The sequence below is a fragment of the Sebastes fasciatus genome, chromosome 8, assembly GCF_043250625.1.
Source record: "Sebastes fasciatus isolate fSebFas1 chromosome 8, fSebFas1.pri, whole genome shotgun sequence".
Lineage (NCBI taxonomy): Eukaryota > Metazoa > Chordata > Actinopteri > Perciformes > Sebastidae > Sebastes > Sebastes fasciatus.
The window spans coordinates 23,290,714-23,307,152 of NC_133802.1; the positions used below are offsets into that span (position 1 = coordinate 23,290,714).

Here is a 16,439-nt window from a genome sequence, read left to right on the forward strand (position 1 = left end):
CTGAATCGGATGATTTTGTATGGTATTAAAAAATTTATGCATATTACAGTGTGCAGTCCTACCTCAGTCGTCTGGCTCCAGCCTCCCGACTCCTGCACCTGCTGAATCTGCTTGATTTGATTCAGCGAAGGTTTGGGCGGGGTGGGGCCCACCGTCTCCTTCGTCCAATTATCAACGAGTTTGTGCAGTTCATCTGTGAATGTGCTTTTTCTTAGAGGGCTGTGATCTGTGGAAAAAATGAGGGCACGTATCATACCACTGATTGTCACTAAATTCTATGCTGTCTTGGTATATTGATGACAAACTGTACCTCCTTTAGCAGGCAGTGACGTGCAGTGATCTGGGTTGCAGTTAAGAGGCAGTCTACTCTGTTCACCACCTGAGAAACTACTTGACTGCTGAACCCCTAGACGGGAGATACAAGAAACAGTCACACAGAGAGCAAGCAGCAGAAAAAAGGGAAAAAGAAAGAATTATAAAACTGTGTACCAGAGTGCGTAACTCCGTTGTTGTCCATGTGAGAGTGAGGCCGGGGCCGCAGCTTGATTTTGGCTGGCCTGGGCCTACGAGGAGACAGGACAGGAGGTCCCGTAGGAAGAGGAGGGGTTCGGGACAGGGAGGTAGGCAGACTCTGACTTTGGTCTTTCATGGAACGAAGCTGTCTGTACAGCTCCTGCAGCTCTTTGTTCTGCTGGGACTGAAGGGAAACCACCTCTTTGATGTGCCTGTAGAGGAAGAGATGCAAAACAGAGAGCAGACGCTGTTTAGTAAAGTCATGAACTGAAAATGAAGGAAGGAAAATAGTTAAAATGATGATCCGCTCCTTATGCAGATATGAAGGGCTCATTCTAAGCTAACGAAAACTCAACAATTCTTAGTTTCAGGTGATTATACACTAATGAAAACATAGTTATGAATATTATATTCCATTTCTGCTGATAGATCCCTTTAAACTCTGAAATCATGGAGTTAAATCTTTCCCCTAACTGACTTACTTCTCTCTGAGCGTGTGTAGTTCTTTTCTCAGGTCTTCATCCTCCATCTCACACTCATCATCATCATCGCTGCTGCCCAGGGGAGTGTGGCTGTGCCCGTGACCTCGAGGCAGGTGAGCCATGGCTGGGGTCCTCTTACTTTCATCTTTCTCTCCTTCCTTTGCCCGTGATCTCCTCCTCTCCCTCTCCAGATCAGGAGACACCGGGGAGCTGTCAGTCTGCCTGCCCTCTTTCTTCGTCTCAGCCTGGGTTACAGAGAAGCGTCCCACTTTCCTGTGAGTGCTACCGTGGCCTGATGGCACAGCCTTCGGGAGAGGGGACTGGGGCACCGGAGTCACCTGATGGCAGAGGATGTGGGAGACATTAGCTGCTTGTCCAGATTGCAATGAAGGTTCAGACTAACGAGCGGGAAAGAAAAAAATCAGTACTTCTACCTGAAATCGTCCTTTGCGTGAATGAGGTGGATTTAAAGGTGGTGTCTCCTTCTCTTCTCTAAGTGCCTGCCTGCTGGAATGTTCATCTGATAAAGAGACAGCGATGAAAAACAAAAAAGGGGAGACGAGGACCCAGAGACAGAGACAGAGATATAAAGAGCACATAAATGACAATGTAGACACACACAAAAGAAACAGACACAGAAAAATGTACATGAAAGAGACGCATACAGACGCATACAGACGCACACAGATAGACGTGGGGCACGAACATAAAAGGCACAGTGTTAAAAATCACCCTTCAATGTCACACATCGTCAACTCACATGACTTGCATGCAGGTCTATGAAATGTGTAAACATGTGAATCTGAAACATCTAAATTATAAACAACAAACTGGAGAGTAAATGTAAGTTTTTGTGGATGTAAAAATTCATGCTTAAGAGAAATGTGTAATGGGCGTGTGGGAAGGGGTGGTAAATGCTTGTTACATTAAAAAACAAAATTATAGTAGTATATTAAATAACAAAAAACACATTGTGAAATGTCAGTTGAAAGTTTACAACAGTGTACCCCCACCCACCCACACATCCACTCTCTCATTCTCACCATATTCCCACTCATATACCAGACAACAAAGCCCAATATCACAATCAGTGATATTGTTCAGTGTGTTTGATATTTGGGAAAATCACTGCATTAATTTGAGACCAACATATAAATATGAAGCTCGATAAAGGTGTTACTTACAGATAATGGTCCATTATTAGTCACTTGTGTAGAGCATAACATACGAGCTCATGCAGGTGCATTTGTAGCAAAAGAATCTAAGTTACCGCTACACATATTAAACCTTATCAACACAAACACATGCAAGATGAACAGTGTGATAAATCTTAGCCGTGTGAAAAGCCTACCTGCACAACAGAACCTGACAGTAAACCCTGGGCAATGTGCAGAATATATACTAGAAATGATGACTTTCATCCTAATCTGAATATTTTATACAGATAATGCAAATGAAAAAGTAATCCCCATAAATGCATTTACTAGGGCTGCACAATTTATCGAATATTAATCGTGATCGTGATTTTGGCTTCCCACAATTAAATGAACTGGGGCTGTCAATTGATTAAAATAGTTAATCGCTATTAATCGCATGATTGTCCATAATTAATCACGATTAATTGCAAATGAATCACACATTTTTTATCAGTTCAAAATATACCTTAAAGGGAGATTTGTCAAGTATTTAATACTCTTATCAACATGGGAGTGGGAGAATATGCAATTATATGTATATATTTATTTTTGGAAATCAATTGACTACACAAAACAAAGACAAATATTGTCCAGAAACCCTCACAGGTTTTTAGCATAAAAAATATTATCAAATCGTAGTGGCCATGCCGGTTTTTCCTCGCCAAAATTTAGCGTAAGTTTGGAGCGTTATTTAACCTCCTTCGCGTCAAGTTAGGATGACCTGGTAGGTACCAATGGATTCCTTATGTTTTCTAGTTTCATATGATGCCGTCCGTATCTTCACTCTAGCTTTAAAACTGAGCCCTGCAACCTAAAAATTACAAGTTGCATTAATGCGTTAAAGAAATTAGTGGCGAAACAAATTTGCGTTAACTTTGACAGCACTAATTAACATGATCGACTGTGATATTGGGCGTTCGAGATGTTTTGGCTTCACTTTTGGGGAGCTGTCATGCCCGTGCGCGCGTACCATATAAAGTGTAAATCTTTGAAAACATTCCTAAATGTTGTGGTGGCAGTCCAGAGTAGAAGAGTAATATAATGTACATTTTTCTGTTATACAACAGAGAGCAGACGGGCAAAACGAAAATGCACTGAATTCAGGTGAAGTAGAACCTTATTTGAAGTCTTATTTTGATGCAAAAAGAATTGTTGATTAGCAGGAATGTAGCACATCGTGAAAGTGAAAGCAGCGCTCTGTTGATTTCATTTTGGGTAAAAAGTTTTGGTACAATTTTAGTTAATTTTTGCTTATAGTGAATAAGGACCAGTTTTATTTTGATGCAACGATTTGTAGGCTACATTAACAGGAATGTAGCATAACATGGAAGTGAGAGCAGTGCTAATGTGAAAGTGCAATAAAAATAGTTTGTCCCTAAAATCAATGAATAATCGTGATCAATAATCGCGATCTCAATATTGATCAAAATAATCGTGACTATCATTTTGGCGGTAATCGTGCAGCCCTAGCATCTACCTCAGCTAAAGTGTATAGTAGTGTCTCATGGAGCAACGCTGTACTGTAGGAGCTGACACAGAAAGTGCACACATATTCTGAACTGATTACATAATGTATTATCATCTTAGCAACTTAGCAGCTATCTTATCTGTGTCATGACGTGAGTTGCATGGTGCTGTCTACACTGAGCCAGCAGGTGGAGGTGAGATGGTTGCTGCTGGCTGTGCTTTCGACAAAAAAGGGGAGGTGTCATATGAAGGGATATGTCATGGGCACAGGCACAGCTGGGCTTTACTCCAGCGCTCATCTGCACTGGGACGGGCATCAGATTTCTGATGCCAGCCTCTTCCTACACTGTGCCAATCTTCCACCCTCCTCTACTCTCTGTTGTCGCCCCAGGGTGAGCAACCCATGCAAAAGGAAAGATTACGAAGAAAATTAAAAGAAATTCAGAAAATAAACAGCGAAAACAAAACAATAATGTATGTAGTGATGTAAACACTAACATTACACAGAGACTATTACTATCACATTACAATGTACAAAAACAGGATTATTTAGCTGTAAACATTAACATCCTTTAACATTAACAGTTATTAATACCTGATGGTTAAGAAAGTTATTCTACTATGTTAAAACTAGTACTAGATATTAGATTTAAGTCCATGCCCCAACATCCCATTCTCTCTCTCTCTCGTTCTCTCTCTCGCTCCCTAAGAGGACGCTACCTTGCTGGACTCTGGGCTTCTTGAACAAGCTGGCGGAGTGGCGCAGTTTGCACGCCCAGTTTTTGAATTTGCGAGTCCAGGATTTCTTGCTAACAGGATTTCTGATACTAGGACATGTCAGGTTTAGGCCAAAATATCCACCTCCTGCATTGTGTTTCTGCTGTCCATGCCGGAGGGGGATCGGGTGCTGACTGGGGGGCCACGATGCATCTCCAGCGGTACTGGTGTCAGAGTGTGGGGGTACAGCCTAGAACAGTTAAAATAATTAAGAGTGGCTGCAGGGAATTGAGACACTCTGAAAGGAGAGACATTTAAACATAACAAATGACAGTGTTAAACAGCAATACACTGAAATATAAACAGTGAAATAATGTAAATTCAGTACAGGAAAAGACAAAATCTAATCTGTGGTTTTCACTCACAAGAATGGTTGGTTCTCCTGGTATAGGTGGACGCTGGGGCCCAGCAGATTCATCCTGATTGGGAAGCAGGAAAGAGGAACGCGGGGTGGACGTGGCAGAGGTAGAGGGGAGAGATGGGCCAGGCTGTTGCTCCATCTCCGCAAAGTTGGGCATTTCTGAGGAAGCTTTCTCTCCTGCGCCATCTGGGTCAGGGGAGGTAGAGGAGGAACGGGAAGTGGTGGAGGAGGAAGAAGAGGATGAGGAGTGAGGGGAAGTATCTGAGGAGGAGGCAGGTGGGGGGAAGGACAAGTGGTGGAGTGACTGTGGCTCAGATGACTCGTCTCCTCCTGCTGACGTGGAGGCAGCTGATGTAGGACCGGAGGCGGTTCCCCCTGTTGGCGCCGCCCCGCTGCTGTACTCCTGATATAACAAGTTCCTCAGCTTTTCATCCAGAGTCTTTATACGGTTGTCTACAAATTCAATTTTGGGGGGGCCTTCGCTGTCTGACTCGGCCACGGAGGAAGGCTGAACAGGGGATGGTGTCAGCGTGAGGGAGAGAGCGGGGGCTTCAGCGGTGCCCAGCTGGAGTGGCAGTAGAGAGGAGTCAGAGGAAGGGTGAAATGGGGTAGAGTAGCTGCATGTGTCCTCTGTGAAACTTGTCTCTCCTGTGGACACCTCCGACTCGGACATCTGTAAAGAGGACTGCCTCTGCAGCGGGAACTGCTGCTGTTTCTGGGGTGTGTCCACGGCTTTAACCGCCTCTTGTTGCTGCTCAGTGTGTTGCAGCTGTTTCTGTGACTGTATATGTTGCTGTGCCAGCTCAGCAGGGATTTGTTGTGGAATCTGCTGTTGCGGTACACTTAGCTGTGCTTGTTGTTGAAGGAACTGTTGACTGATTGACAGGGGCAGCATTTGGCTTGGATCCGTCGTTAAGGCCACAGCACCCATAAACAGCTGATGTTGCTGCTGCTGCTGCTGCTGCTGCTGCTGGAGCTGCTGCTGCACCATTTGCTGTTGCTGTAAGTGCATTGTCTGTTGCAGATTTAACTGTTGCTGCTGCTGCTGCTGCTGCTGCTGCTGCTGCTGCTGGTGATCAACGTGGGCCTGCTGTTGAGGCACTGCAGCAGCTTGGGGTGCCATGACCTGCTGCTGTAACTGTTGCAACTGAGGCTGTTGCAGCAACTGCGGGGCATACTGTGGTGCTTGCTGCTGAAGAAGGGGTTGTTGGGGCATTGGTGGCAGAAACTGCTGCAGAGGCTGTTGTAACAACTCTGTAGGGCCCTGCCGAGGCAACGCCTGCACCTCAGTCAGCTGTTGTTGAAGTTGTTGCTGCATTAGTTGCTGATGTTGCAACTGCTGGAGAGACTGTTGCAGAGCTCGTTCCTGTTGCAGCTGAATTTGTTCTTGGTAAACTTGTTGCGTTGCCTGCTGTATCTGTTGTGCCTGTTGTTCAATCTGCATCGCTTGCAGTTGCTGTTGAACTACCGGTACCTGCTGCTGTAATGCAGGCTGTAGCTGTGGCTGTGGTTGTTGTTGTTGTTGCGGGGCTGGCTTGGCCACCTGAGCAAGCCTCTGCAGCTGCTCCATGCCAAGTTGGCTTACAGCAGAAGAGGTCACTGCAGCAGCAGGAGGAGGGGGATGAAAAGAGGTTGAAGAGCAGTCCGCTGCAGGCACACATGACCTTGAAACAGCAGTCACTGTATCCCCCATACTTTGACCTACAGCGGAGCAACCACTGCTTCCAGGAGAAGCGAGGACACCAGGGAGAATGGTGACGGGTGTGGGAGACATAACAATAGGAGCAGTGGACAAGGTGGGGAGGTTAGCAGCAGCAGCAGGTATTACCGTGGATGGGGCAACACTGGGTATTTGGTCAGCAGAAGCTGAGGTGAGCACAGGCATTTCAAGACCAACTGAAGCAGTGACAGGGACAGAGGCTTCAAGAGTGGAGGCTGGTGCAGAGATGCTTTCAGAGGCGGTAGTGTGAGGAGTCGGGGCAGCAGTGGCTGAGGGGGCCATGGAGGCAGGGGCTGAGACAGTGGAGACTGGAGGGGAGGTGGCAGAAAGGGTGGGGCAGGGGGGAGAGACCATTCCAGTCAAGGACTCCAGACTCTGGGATCCTTCACTTTCTACAGCCGCAGAGAGGAACACACGGTTAGTTTTTGTTATGCTGCCATGTCAGTCATGTTAATAATAGGGCTGTCAAAGTTAACGCGATAATAACAGCAAATTCGTTTAAATGCCACTAATTTCTTTAATGCAGCGGTTGTAGCGAGCTAAGTTTTAAAGCTATGAAACTAGAAAACCCCAAAAATCCATTAGTACCAACCATGTCATACCAGCTTGTCGCAAAGGAGGCTAAATAACGCTCCAAATTTACGCTAAATTTTGGCAAGGAGAAACTGGCCTCAAGACCTCAAGATAGACCTCAAGATAGCCTATCTGAATGTAAATGGGTTCTATGGGTACCCACGAGTCTCCCCTTTACAGACATGCCCACTTTATGATAATCACATGCAGTTTGGGGCAAGTCATAGTCAAGTCAGCACACTGACACACTGACAGCTGTTGTTGCTTGTTGGGCTGCAGTTTGCCATTTTTTTAATGCTAAATGCAGTACATGTGTGTTTCTGGACAATATTTGTCATTGTTTTGTGTTGTTAATTGATTTCCAATAATAAATATATGCATACATTTGCATAAAGCAAGCATATTTGCCCACTCACATGTTGATAAGAGTATAAATACTTGAAAAATCTCCCTTCACGGTACATTTTGAACAGATTAAAAAGGTGCGGTTAGTCATGATTAACTATGGACAATCATGCGATTAATCGTGATTAGATATTTTAATCAATTGACAGCCCTAGTTAATAAGCCACAGCATTAAAATGGGACCAGGGTAGAGCTCACCTTTCTCTGTTGTAGGAGACTGAGGTATCCTCATCTCTGCAATGGGTGGTTGCATGTCTGCTCCCTGACTGGACAAAGAGTCTCTGTGGCGGATGGTCTGGTTGATAAAGAAGCGCCAGCGTCCTACTGGGGAGGAATGGGGCACTGACTCCACTGAAAATCATAAAGATATTTTACTACTTATAGCAACTTAAGTTACAGAACGTACATCATTTTCTCACACTGTAATGCCACATTGTTTTCTGACTAAGAAACATTATATTCATAACTCACTTGAAGAGCTAGTGGGAGTGCTCACATGCAACTGGTCAGTTGATCCAGTCTAATGATGAATAAAGATTAAAATCCATCATTAATCAACCAAAAGCAGAAAAAAAGAGAGGAGAGAATGTGATGGATGGAAATATGGATAATAACATACCTGTGAATGTGTTTGAAGAATTTCATGAGCTTTCGTAACTGTGGCTCTAAGCTCCTCGACAAATTTCTCTTTCTCTACATCAAGGACGAAGTCTTCCTCCACCTACACACAAGATGCAACCAAACAGCAAGTATTAAGACACAGAATGATTACTTTTCACAAGCAAAGCAGACGATGCTAATACATGAGCAGTTTACTGTACCATGTAATCTGCTATGTCCTCTGGGGCATCCCCTTCAAAGTCAAATTTAAATGTCACCATCTTGTTGGTATGGGTTTCCAACTGGCATTCCACCATATTGTCCCCACTGCCTGACACCTACAGAGGACAAGACGAATCAACATTATATAGTTGTCCTTTTCAAAATCTATTGGTACACATGGATTTAGCAATATCGGGGGTTATTTGTTACCTGGAGCATGCTCAGTTGAAACTGATGTGAAATCTTCTCAGGCCTCTGACAGGAAGCTCTTCTTTGAGTCTTTAATTTCTCTAACTTCCCATTGGCCAACAGCTGAAGAGTCTCTTCTCCATTAGCTGGAACAGACCTGTGGGTGGTAAGGTAATAGGGTTGTTACACATCATGATGTAAAAGGTCCCAGAGCAAGACACTGACCACATACTTAAAATGGATTGTCTGCAAGTCTCTGAAAATGTGTATATGTGATACATATGTTTATTTATTAACAACATGCTGTGCATTTGAGTACTATACAACACACAAAAAAAACATAAATCTAGAGATATATAGAGTGCAGCGCTGCTCTGATAACACGTCTTTGACAGCTGCTACTATTAATATGTTCTAATTGGTTTGATAATAATACAATAATACAAAAATGGTCTGTCATGAGGCCCAATTTTTTTTTCCCTCTAGAAGTCTAATTACTAACATCTACATTTCTTTGCCTTGTTAAGCTACCTTCAAATTAAGACTTTCAGGATCTCTCAGTATCAGTACTCATATAGTTTTAATCTTGACGGATGAAATATACTGAATGATTGGACATGCAGCAACTTCTATCAATGGAGGTAACATCAGACAGTAATGATATCAGACATACCCTGATGAAGAATGATGTTCTGTACTTGACAGGTACGGACCATCCTGCAGAGTAACATGAATACAGACACAAAGGAGCACGCAGGTACAAAGAAAATAGACACAAATAAACATCAGATGCAAGTAAAGCTATAATGTTATAATGGATATTTCATTTAATAACGAATGTAGTGTTATATGAATTTACTCAAGCTTTAAGATTTAACACTTAGTTTGAATCAAAAAGGCAAAGTCAAAGCTTTTTCAAATTATTAGATAGCAGTACTCTCAATCATTCTGCCAGTATGTCAGCAAAGTAAAATTATTTCTCAATTAATACAGCAAAGTTTTATTCTTCCTGTACCTGAGCCATGCCCAGCAGGGAAGGGTCACAGTCTTGCAGCGAGGCTTGGGGCAGTTTGGGGGCATTAGAGTCAAGCGGTTGTAGAGTAGTGACAGGCGGAGGGGAGGTGGGTATAAAGTCGGCCTGGCCTGGGAAGGTTACCTGGGCTGCTGGAGGAGATGTAGGCAGCTCTGGCACGGGGGCAGCAGCAGGATGGTGGGATGGTAGGAATGGGAGTGATGGTAGTGATGTTGGGGGACATGAGGTATGAGAGGGGCTAAGGGGCGTTTGTTGTGCAGGAAAGACAGCATGGGGTAGAACAGGCTGTTCGGGTGTCTCAGTGTGTGTCTGAGTGTGAGAATGAGCCTGTGGGTGAACGCCTGTCTGTGTTTGGGTGTGTGCTTGGGCCTGAATGCCGGTTTGCGTGTGTGTGTGAGCGGGCAGCACATGCATGGCTTGGTGCTGCAGAGATGGAGGGGCGACTGCCACTAGATGGCTATAACGGGGCACGGCCCTGTTCTGGGACTGCGGCTCTGCAACATTACCGGGGGGTATCTGTGCAGAAGGATGGGTCACCAGATGTGAAGCAGGTGGACACTGTGAGGGCAGCTGACTCTCGTCTATCAAAGTCTGCTTTAAAAGAAGTGGTTGCAGGATGGGAGTCGGGATGGGCTTTGCCAGTATCTGGGCCTGTGGAGGAGGTGGAGCTAGCGGCTGCTGCACTTGAGAAAGCTTCTGCAGCTGTTGCTGGTATTGCACAGCAGACTGAGGCATAGGAGGCTGGGGGATGGACTGAACAACTGAAGGGTCAGCAGTGCCACCAAGGGGCTGCTGCTGGGCCTGAACAACTGGATGTGGTGTTGTTTGGCCTTGAACATAGGCTTGTCCAGTCTGCTGCAGAGGATGAGGCGTGGCGACAAAGTTTGCAGGGTCAACTACAGAGCTGAGATTTTCTGTTGTAGTTCCAACACTTCCAGCTGAGCCAGGAGACAGAATCATCTGATGATATTGCAGTACTGGCTCTTGTTGCTGCTGCTGCTGCTGCTGCTGTTGTGTAATATGAGTTATATCCTGTTGTACAGATGGCATGGCTTGGTGGGTAGGCTGAGGGACATACTGAGGGGTCAAAAGGCCAGCGGTAGCCTGAGCATGCATCTGGCCTTGAGTTGGCTGCTGGAGCTGGGGCTGCATGAGTCCTGGCATTTGAGCGTTTTGCTGAACAAGAGTCTCGTGTTGGATCTGACTGGGAATCGAGGTAATCGCAGCTGGAGCCTGGACAGTAGCTTGGCTTTGTGGTGGCTGGGACTGACTAACTGTCAGGTGCAGAGGCTGGGTCTGGATTAGTGGCTGAGCAGTTACCTGGCTCTGTGGGAGTGTGGCAGGTCCTGGGTAACTGGTCTGTAAAGGAATTTGCTGGGTCTGGGTGAAGTGAGTCTGTCCCTGGATCAGTGCCGCAGGAGGAGCTACATGGGCCTCAATCATAGCCTGAGCGGCTTGGACTGTGGACTGGGCTATAAACTGGACTGGGACCTGGTTCTGGGGATGAGCCTCGCTTTGTCCTTGTGCCGGGACAACAGCTAATGTCTGGACAGGGATGTGCGTAGTCTGTATGGCCATGGGGACCTGGGCCTGTGAGACATTTTGAGTTTGTTGTTGAATCACCTCTGCGCCGACTGGAGCTCCAACTGGGATGTGAGGTTCCATTACGGAGGCGTGATGCTGCGGCTGGGCAACAAACGCTTGCTGCTGCTGGATTAACGCTGCTTGCTGTTGTTGCTCCATCACTTGCTGCTGTGTGAGAGTTGTCTGCCGCTCACTGTTGCTTTGAGGAATAGGGACAGCCTCCTGCTTCTCAGTTTGCTGAAGTTGAATGATGGCCGCTTGTTGCTGCTGCCCTTGAATCTGTTGCTGTATCAGAGCCTGTTGATGAAACCTCTCTGCTTGTTGTTGCTGTAACAGGACTTGTTGCTGACACTGTTGCTCAAACTGTTGTTGCATCAGAGCTTGCTGCTGCTGCTCTATCTGCTGTTTGAGTTGCACTTGTTGCTGCTCATGTTGCTGTTGCTGTAGCTGAGCTTTTTGTTGTAGCTGATGCTGTTGTAAAATTGCCTGCTGCTGCAGATGCTGTTGTATTAGCGCTTGTTGCTGTTGTTGTTCTATGTGTCGGATTATGGCTTGCTGCTGCAATTGTTCCGTCTGCTGTTCCGTCTGCTGGGGTTGCTGCTGCAATACAATCTGTTGCTTCTCTGGTTCTTTTTGTATTCCAGTTTGGCTTTGTCCAATTTGTTGATATAACTGACTCGGCTGCTGTTGCTGTAAAGGAGGTTGCTGTTCTAACTGATTTTGTAAAAGCGCTTGTTGTGGTTGCTGTTGTTGTACAAGGCCTTGCTGTTGCGGCTGCTGCTCTTGATGCTGTTGAATAAGAGCTTGCTGCTGTTGTTGATCCAACAATTGCTTGTGTATAAGTGCTTGCTGCTGCTCCAGTTGATGTTGTTGTAGTTGGGCCTGTTGTTGTTGCTGTTGTTGAAGCAGCGCTTTTTGTTGCTGCTGATCAAGCTGCTGGACGTACGTCTGATGTTGCTCAAGCAGTAAAGCTTGTTGCTGTTGTAAAAGAGTTTGCTGAAGCTGTTGTTGCAATTGTGGTTGTATCATGGTCTGTTCACCTGATGGTTGCCTGTGAGGTTGCTCCCCTGACTGTGGTAATGACATAGCTTGCTGCTCCATACCTGGTTGTGAAGGTAATACTTGCTGCTGAGGAGTTGTGTGGACATCTGTAACAGGCTGCAGTACATAGATCTGCTGCTGAGGCTCATGTTGATGTTTCTGGACAGCGATAGCTGAAAGGCTCTGTGGATGGTGATCCGTCGGTGGCTGAGTGGCGCTAACTTGTTGTTGTTCGAGCAGAGCGGCCTGGGCCTCCATTTGCTGCTGCGGCTGCTGCTGAAGGGTGGAGGTCTGGGGATCCATCCCTATCTGTTGTTGTTGGACAATAGTCTGCTGAGGGATCATGACAGGCTGTGTTTGCTGGGGTGCTGCCGGGGGAATGATGTCAGTGAGCTGCATGGGAGTGGCAGGGGGTTGGGTCTGCTGAGCGAGGGGCACAATGGTCCCCCCTAGTCCAGCAGGATCACCGACTGACATGGATGTAGTGAGAACATTAATGGGTGCTTGTAGGGAAACGGGAGGTATGTATGACTGTGAGGGGGCCAGTGACCCGTGGGGAATGGCAGTTTGAAATGCATCTGAGGGGAATGTTTGTGACTACTCAGTGATAATGACAGAATGATGGTTGGTGTTGAAAGAAGAGGGAAAAGAAAGTGGTAGAAAAATTTGGTAAGAATAAGCTTTGGCAAGGAGGATCAATTATCAACACAATTAATTTGATACAACAGGGTTTCCCACAGTGTTTTATAGTGCAGGTGGGCTGCCTCACCTGAAATACAGACTGCACAACTAAAGTTAGAAAAAGCAAATATACTTTAATGGAGTAAAATGTTAAGCCTCAGGTAAAAAAGCAGAGGCACTATTACAGCATATTTAATTAGAGAGGTTATAGAGTGCTGCAGGGATGATGTATTTTTGTAGGCCAACCAGAAAGTTAGCATCACACTAGTTCCCTCAACAAAAAGCCAATGTTTTTTTTGGGGGGATTATTGCAGAAAATAAGCTTACAGAGCAAACAAACGCTTATGATACTTACACGTTTTGTTCAGCAAGGTAATCTTCACGAATGAACACCCCTTTTATGATTTTTGAAGCGTGAATGCCATCGCCAGGAGTAAAAAGCTAACGTTAGGATATAAACAAACTACACCACGGTAGCATGACTTCATGTCACCACCACCAAGCTAAAGGCTGACTAGTTGTTCGGCAGCATGCTGTTTAGTAGTCTCATTTAGCCACTTGTTAGCAACCGCCTTTTTTAAGACACGTAAAAGCTTCAGAATTCACAAGTTGGATATTTACTGACGTAATTCATATCGCAGAACAAAACATTTTGAAATCTCTTGAGCTTGTGTTAACCACAGACATTATTTTCTAACTAAAAACCCATTCAAAAAACCCACTGGCTTAAAGAAGAAGGAACTGTAACTCATTTCCGTGTTTTAGCACTCATTCCTGCAGCACTCTATTAGACCAATACATCTTACCAACTCCGCTAACTAACCTCCTGGGGGAAACCCTGTACAGCACACAGTCAGATGGTCAATCTCAGAGGATTATGAGGATGATTCGTGGTTGGGTAAATAGTTATATGAGGGAAAAGAACCCAAATGTGACAGAGTAGTGGAACCATAGCTTTACTTCCATTAACAATGATGTTAAATGTTATAGCCGCAGTGTAAATATGACTTTCATTATAATACTAATTAGTATCGTCACCGTTTTCACCTGATAATATTGTTGAGGGACACTTGGTGATACCTGTGGAACCATGGTGCTGGGCTGAAGAAATGTCTGACCAACAGGACCCCCTCCACTTTGGCCTACGGACATGCTGGACATACTAACACTCTGACCAATAGGCACATTGGGAACGCTTCCATTCTCACCAATGGGGGGCATTTGATGGTGAACCAATGCACCAGTGCTCTGTAATGAGGAATAGTCAATGAGCAATGTGATTTATCAATACAATGATTTCAAACAATGATTAATCAGTTTGGTGTGATTTATGAACAAGAAGAAAACAACGTATAGACGTACAGATGCCGTAGGGGGGAGAGCAGTCTGGGAGTGGGTGTATGATTCCCCTTGCTGAGAGTACGCCTGGCTCTGTCCACTTGCATAAGATTCACAGCTGGCAGACCCGATGCTCTCACCTTCTGAGTGAAAGACAATTTTAAAAAAAGAAGAGGAAATGTAAAAACGTATTAACTAACAGCGTATCTCTCTAATAAACTATGAAATATATAATGAAGGTGCATACTCCACCTGGCAGACTAAGGTTTGTCCCGCTGAAAATATGTTGCTGCCTGACAGGCTGGTCCACTTCGGGCAGCTCCTCAGACTCCTGCCCTCCTCCTCCTCCTCCTCCGGTCTGTCCAGCTGCCCCTGGCCCCAGTGAGGATGGATGAGAAAAGGTGTGGGAGGTGAGATTGGAGTCTTTTTTCTCCTCGATGCCCTGCTGCTGCTGGAGGAGCTGCTGCTGTCGACGCTCCCTTGACTTTTTGATCAGATTTACACGATCCCGGATGGATTTTCCCACCACCTTGGCATCACTCTCATGGAAGAATCCTGACTTCACCTGAGAGACAGAGAGAGAGTTATTAATGGCAAGAGGTAGGCTGAGGGAAACTAGGTCAGCAGGAGGTACCTTGAAATGGCTGATAAATGAAGTGTTTCCCTCACCTGACCTTTATGCAAGCTTTGAAGCATCAAAGCCTTTCCCCAGTCTACCCTATCCCACGCTGGACCCTCACATGAACCCTGTTTCTACTAGTCATAGGCATTTATTGTCCCGGTGTCTCACCATCTCTAGAGCCGTCTCCTCAGCACTATCATTCTCCAGGTCATAGCTGAACTCGATGGCCTCGTTGTCTTTGTGCTTCCCCTTTAGCTTCTTGGGCTCTTCAACCCAAATCCGGAGAGCCAGACAGTCCTGGGTGCCAATGTCCTCCTCTGCCAGCTCCACCCGAACCCCTGTGTCCTCCCCAAAGAATGCGTGGTTCAGGAGGTCCCGGACGGTGAGTCTGTCAAGGGAGAGACAACAAGCAAGAGCAGAGAAGGTGAAACAGGCACCAGCATGTTTTATGATCCCGATCAGGAATTCACCGCAGTATGCCATGTTTTTGATAAAAAAACTGCTTACCTCTGGCTCTGGTTCTGACGAATGCAGCATTCAATTATCTCTTTGATTTCTGGGTCATTCACTTTATCAAAACTGGCTGGCTTTATACCCTGCACAAAAGAAATGGTAAATTAATTAACAGGAAATGATTAAATTAGGTTCTGGGATAATATATATAATCATAGTACACATTTAGCTGGGATCGCATTTCAATAAACTACTAAAGAACTGTTTACACATGTCTATCATCAACACAAATGTGCTGAGTTTGTATGATAGTAATGCAGTCAGAGAGACTCACACTTGTGACTTTGCGATAGATCTGAGCAGCATTTTGACACTCAGAGTAGGGGTATTCTGAAGTGGCCATCTCCAGCATGCACATCCCGAAGGCGTAGACGTCCACAGACTCATCATAGTGCTCCTCGTACATCTCTGGAGCCATGAACTCTGGTGTTCCTGTTGAGACCAGATGGTTGTTCACAGTCAATTACAAGCGGAACAGCTTAATACTATTTCACCGCTATCACTGTTTACAATCTGTGTTTACTGTCACATAACAATGTCCACGGTGCACTAATGCCCCAAAGTCAGCGGAAGAATGGGAACTCTGATAACAATCTTCCTGGCGATTGCTCTTGCTTCCTGAGTTAAACTTTATTGAGCTAAATGGTACTCACAGAGCCAACATCTCATCAGTGGTCTCTGTTTGCATTAAGTGCGGCCCACGTGGATTTTAAAGTGACTCTTGTCAATAATAATCAATACCTCCAGGCAGCTGATGCCCTCTATAAAAATCTGAACAGTGCTGAATGCAGGGAAAAGTATATTTAAAGGCCCTGACTCAGTTTGCTGATGTAGCTACTACATGCCTGGCATTGTTCTCGGAAGTAGTTGGTCTACTTATGTAGCCAAATGGTTCTCAACCTGGAATCCTGACCCCCACTAGGGGTCCCCACATCTTCACGGTGGGTCACAAGGCCTTCTTTATTTTAAGGAATGTAAGAAAACTTTAAAAAAAAAAAAATACAGTTGGCCTATATGTCAGCATTCAAAACAATACATAATACAAACAGAGAATTGTATTAAAAGTTCCTAAAAATTACAGGAAAACTCATCTCTGATGCAATATTCACAGGATATAATAAT

General features: G+C 45.3%; 1 protein-coding gene across 11 annotated transcripts in view; it reads right to left on the bottom strand.

Annotated features, from left to right (window-relative positions):
* The window catches only part of wnk3 (WNK lysine deficient protein kinase 3), a 42,891-nt gene that overhangs the window by 3,642 nt on the left and 22,810 nt on the right, over positions 1 to 16,439 (bottom strand). The window contains exons 5-24 of one of the 11 annotated variants that reach the window (XM_074644434.1): positions 15,592 to 15,749; positions 15,312 to 15,400; positions 14,973 to 15,192; positions 14,435 to 14,747; positions 14,207 to 14,325; positions 13,892 to 14,092; positions 9,521 to 12,760; positions 9,179 to 9,222; positions 8,527 to 8,662; positions 8,316 to 8,432; positions 8,114 to 8,215; positions 7,966 to 8,014; positions 7,693 to 7,818; positions 4,801 to 6,908; positions 4,379 to 4,625; positions 1,430 to 1,515; positions 996 to 1,333; positions 490 to 725; positions 311 to 406; positions 63 to 226 (exon numbers count right to left, since the gene is read on the bottom strand). In XM_074644434.1, the coding sequence (XP_074500535.1) occupies positions 63 to 226; positions 311 to 406; positions 490 to 725; positions 996 to 1,333; positions 1,430 to 1,515; positions 4,379 to 4,625; positions 4,801 to 6,908; positions 7,693 to 7,818; positions 7,966 to 8,014; positions 8,114 to 8,215; positions 8,316 to 8,432; positions 8,527 to 8,662; positions 9,179 to 9,222; positions 9,521 to 12,760; positions 13,892 to 14,092; positions 14,207 to 14,325; positions 14,435 to 14,747; positions 14,973 to 15,192; positions 15,312 to 15,400; positions 15,592 to 15,749 (8,189 nt within the window). Of the gene's footprint in view, positions 1 to 62; positions 227 to 310; positions 407 to 489; positions 726 to 995; positions 1,334 to 1,429; positions 1,516 to 4,378; positions 4,674 to 4,800; positions 6,909 to 7,692; positions 7,846 to 7,965; positions 8,015 to 8,113; positions 8,216 to 8,315; positions 8,433 to 8,526; positions 8,663 to 9,178; positions 9,223 to 9,520; positions 12,761 to 13,891; positions 14,093 to 14,206; positions 14,326 to 14,434; positions 14,748 to 14,972; positions 15,193 to 15,311; positions 15,401 to 15,591; positions 15,750 to 16,439 lie in introns of those variants that run through there. The other 10 variants (XM_074644433.1, XM_074644436.1, XM_074644438.1 and 7 more) reach the window with 10 other exon arrangements.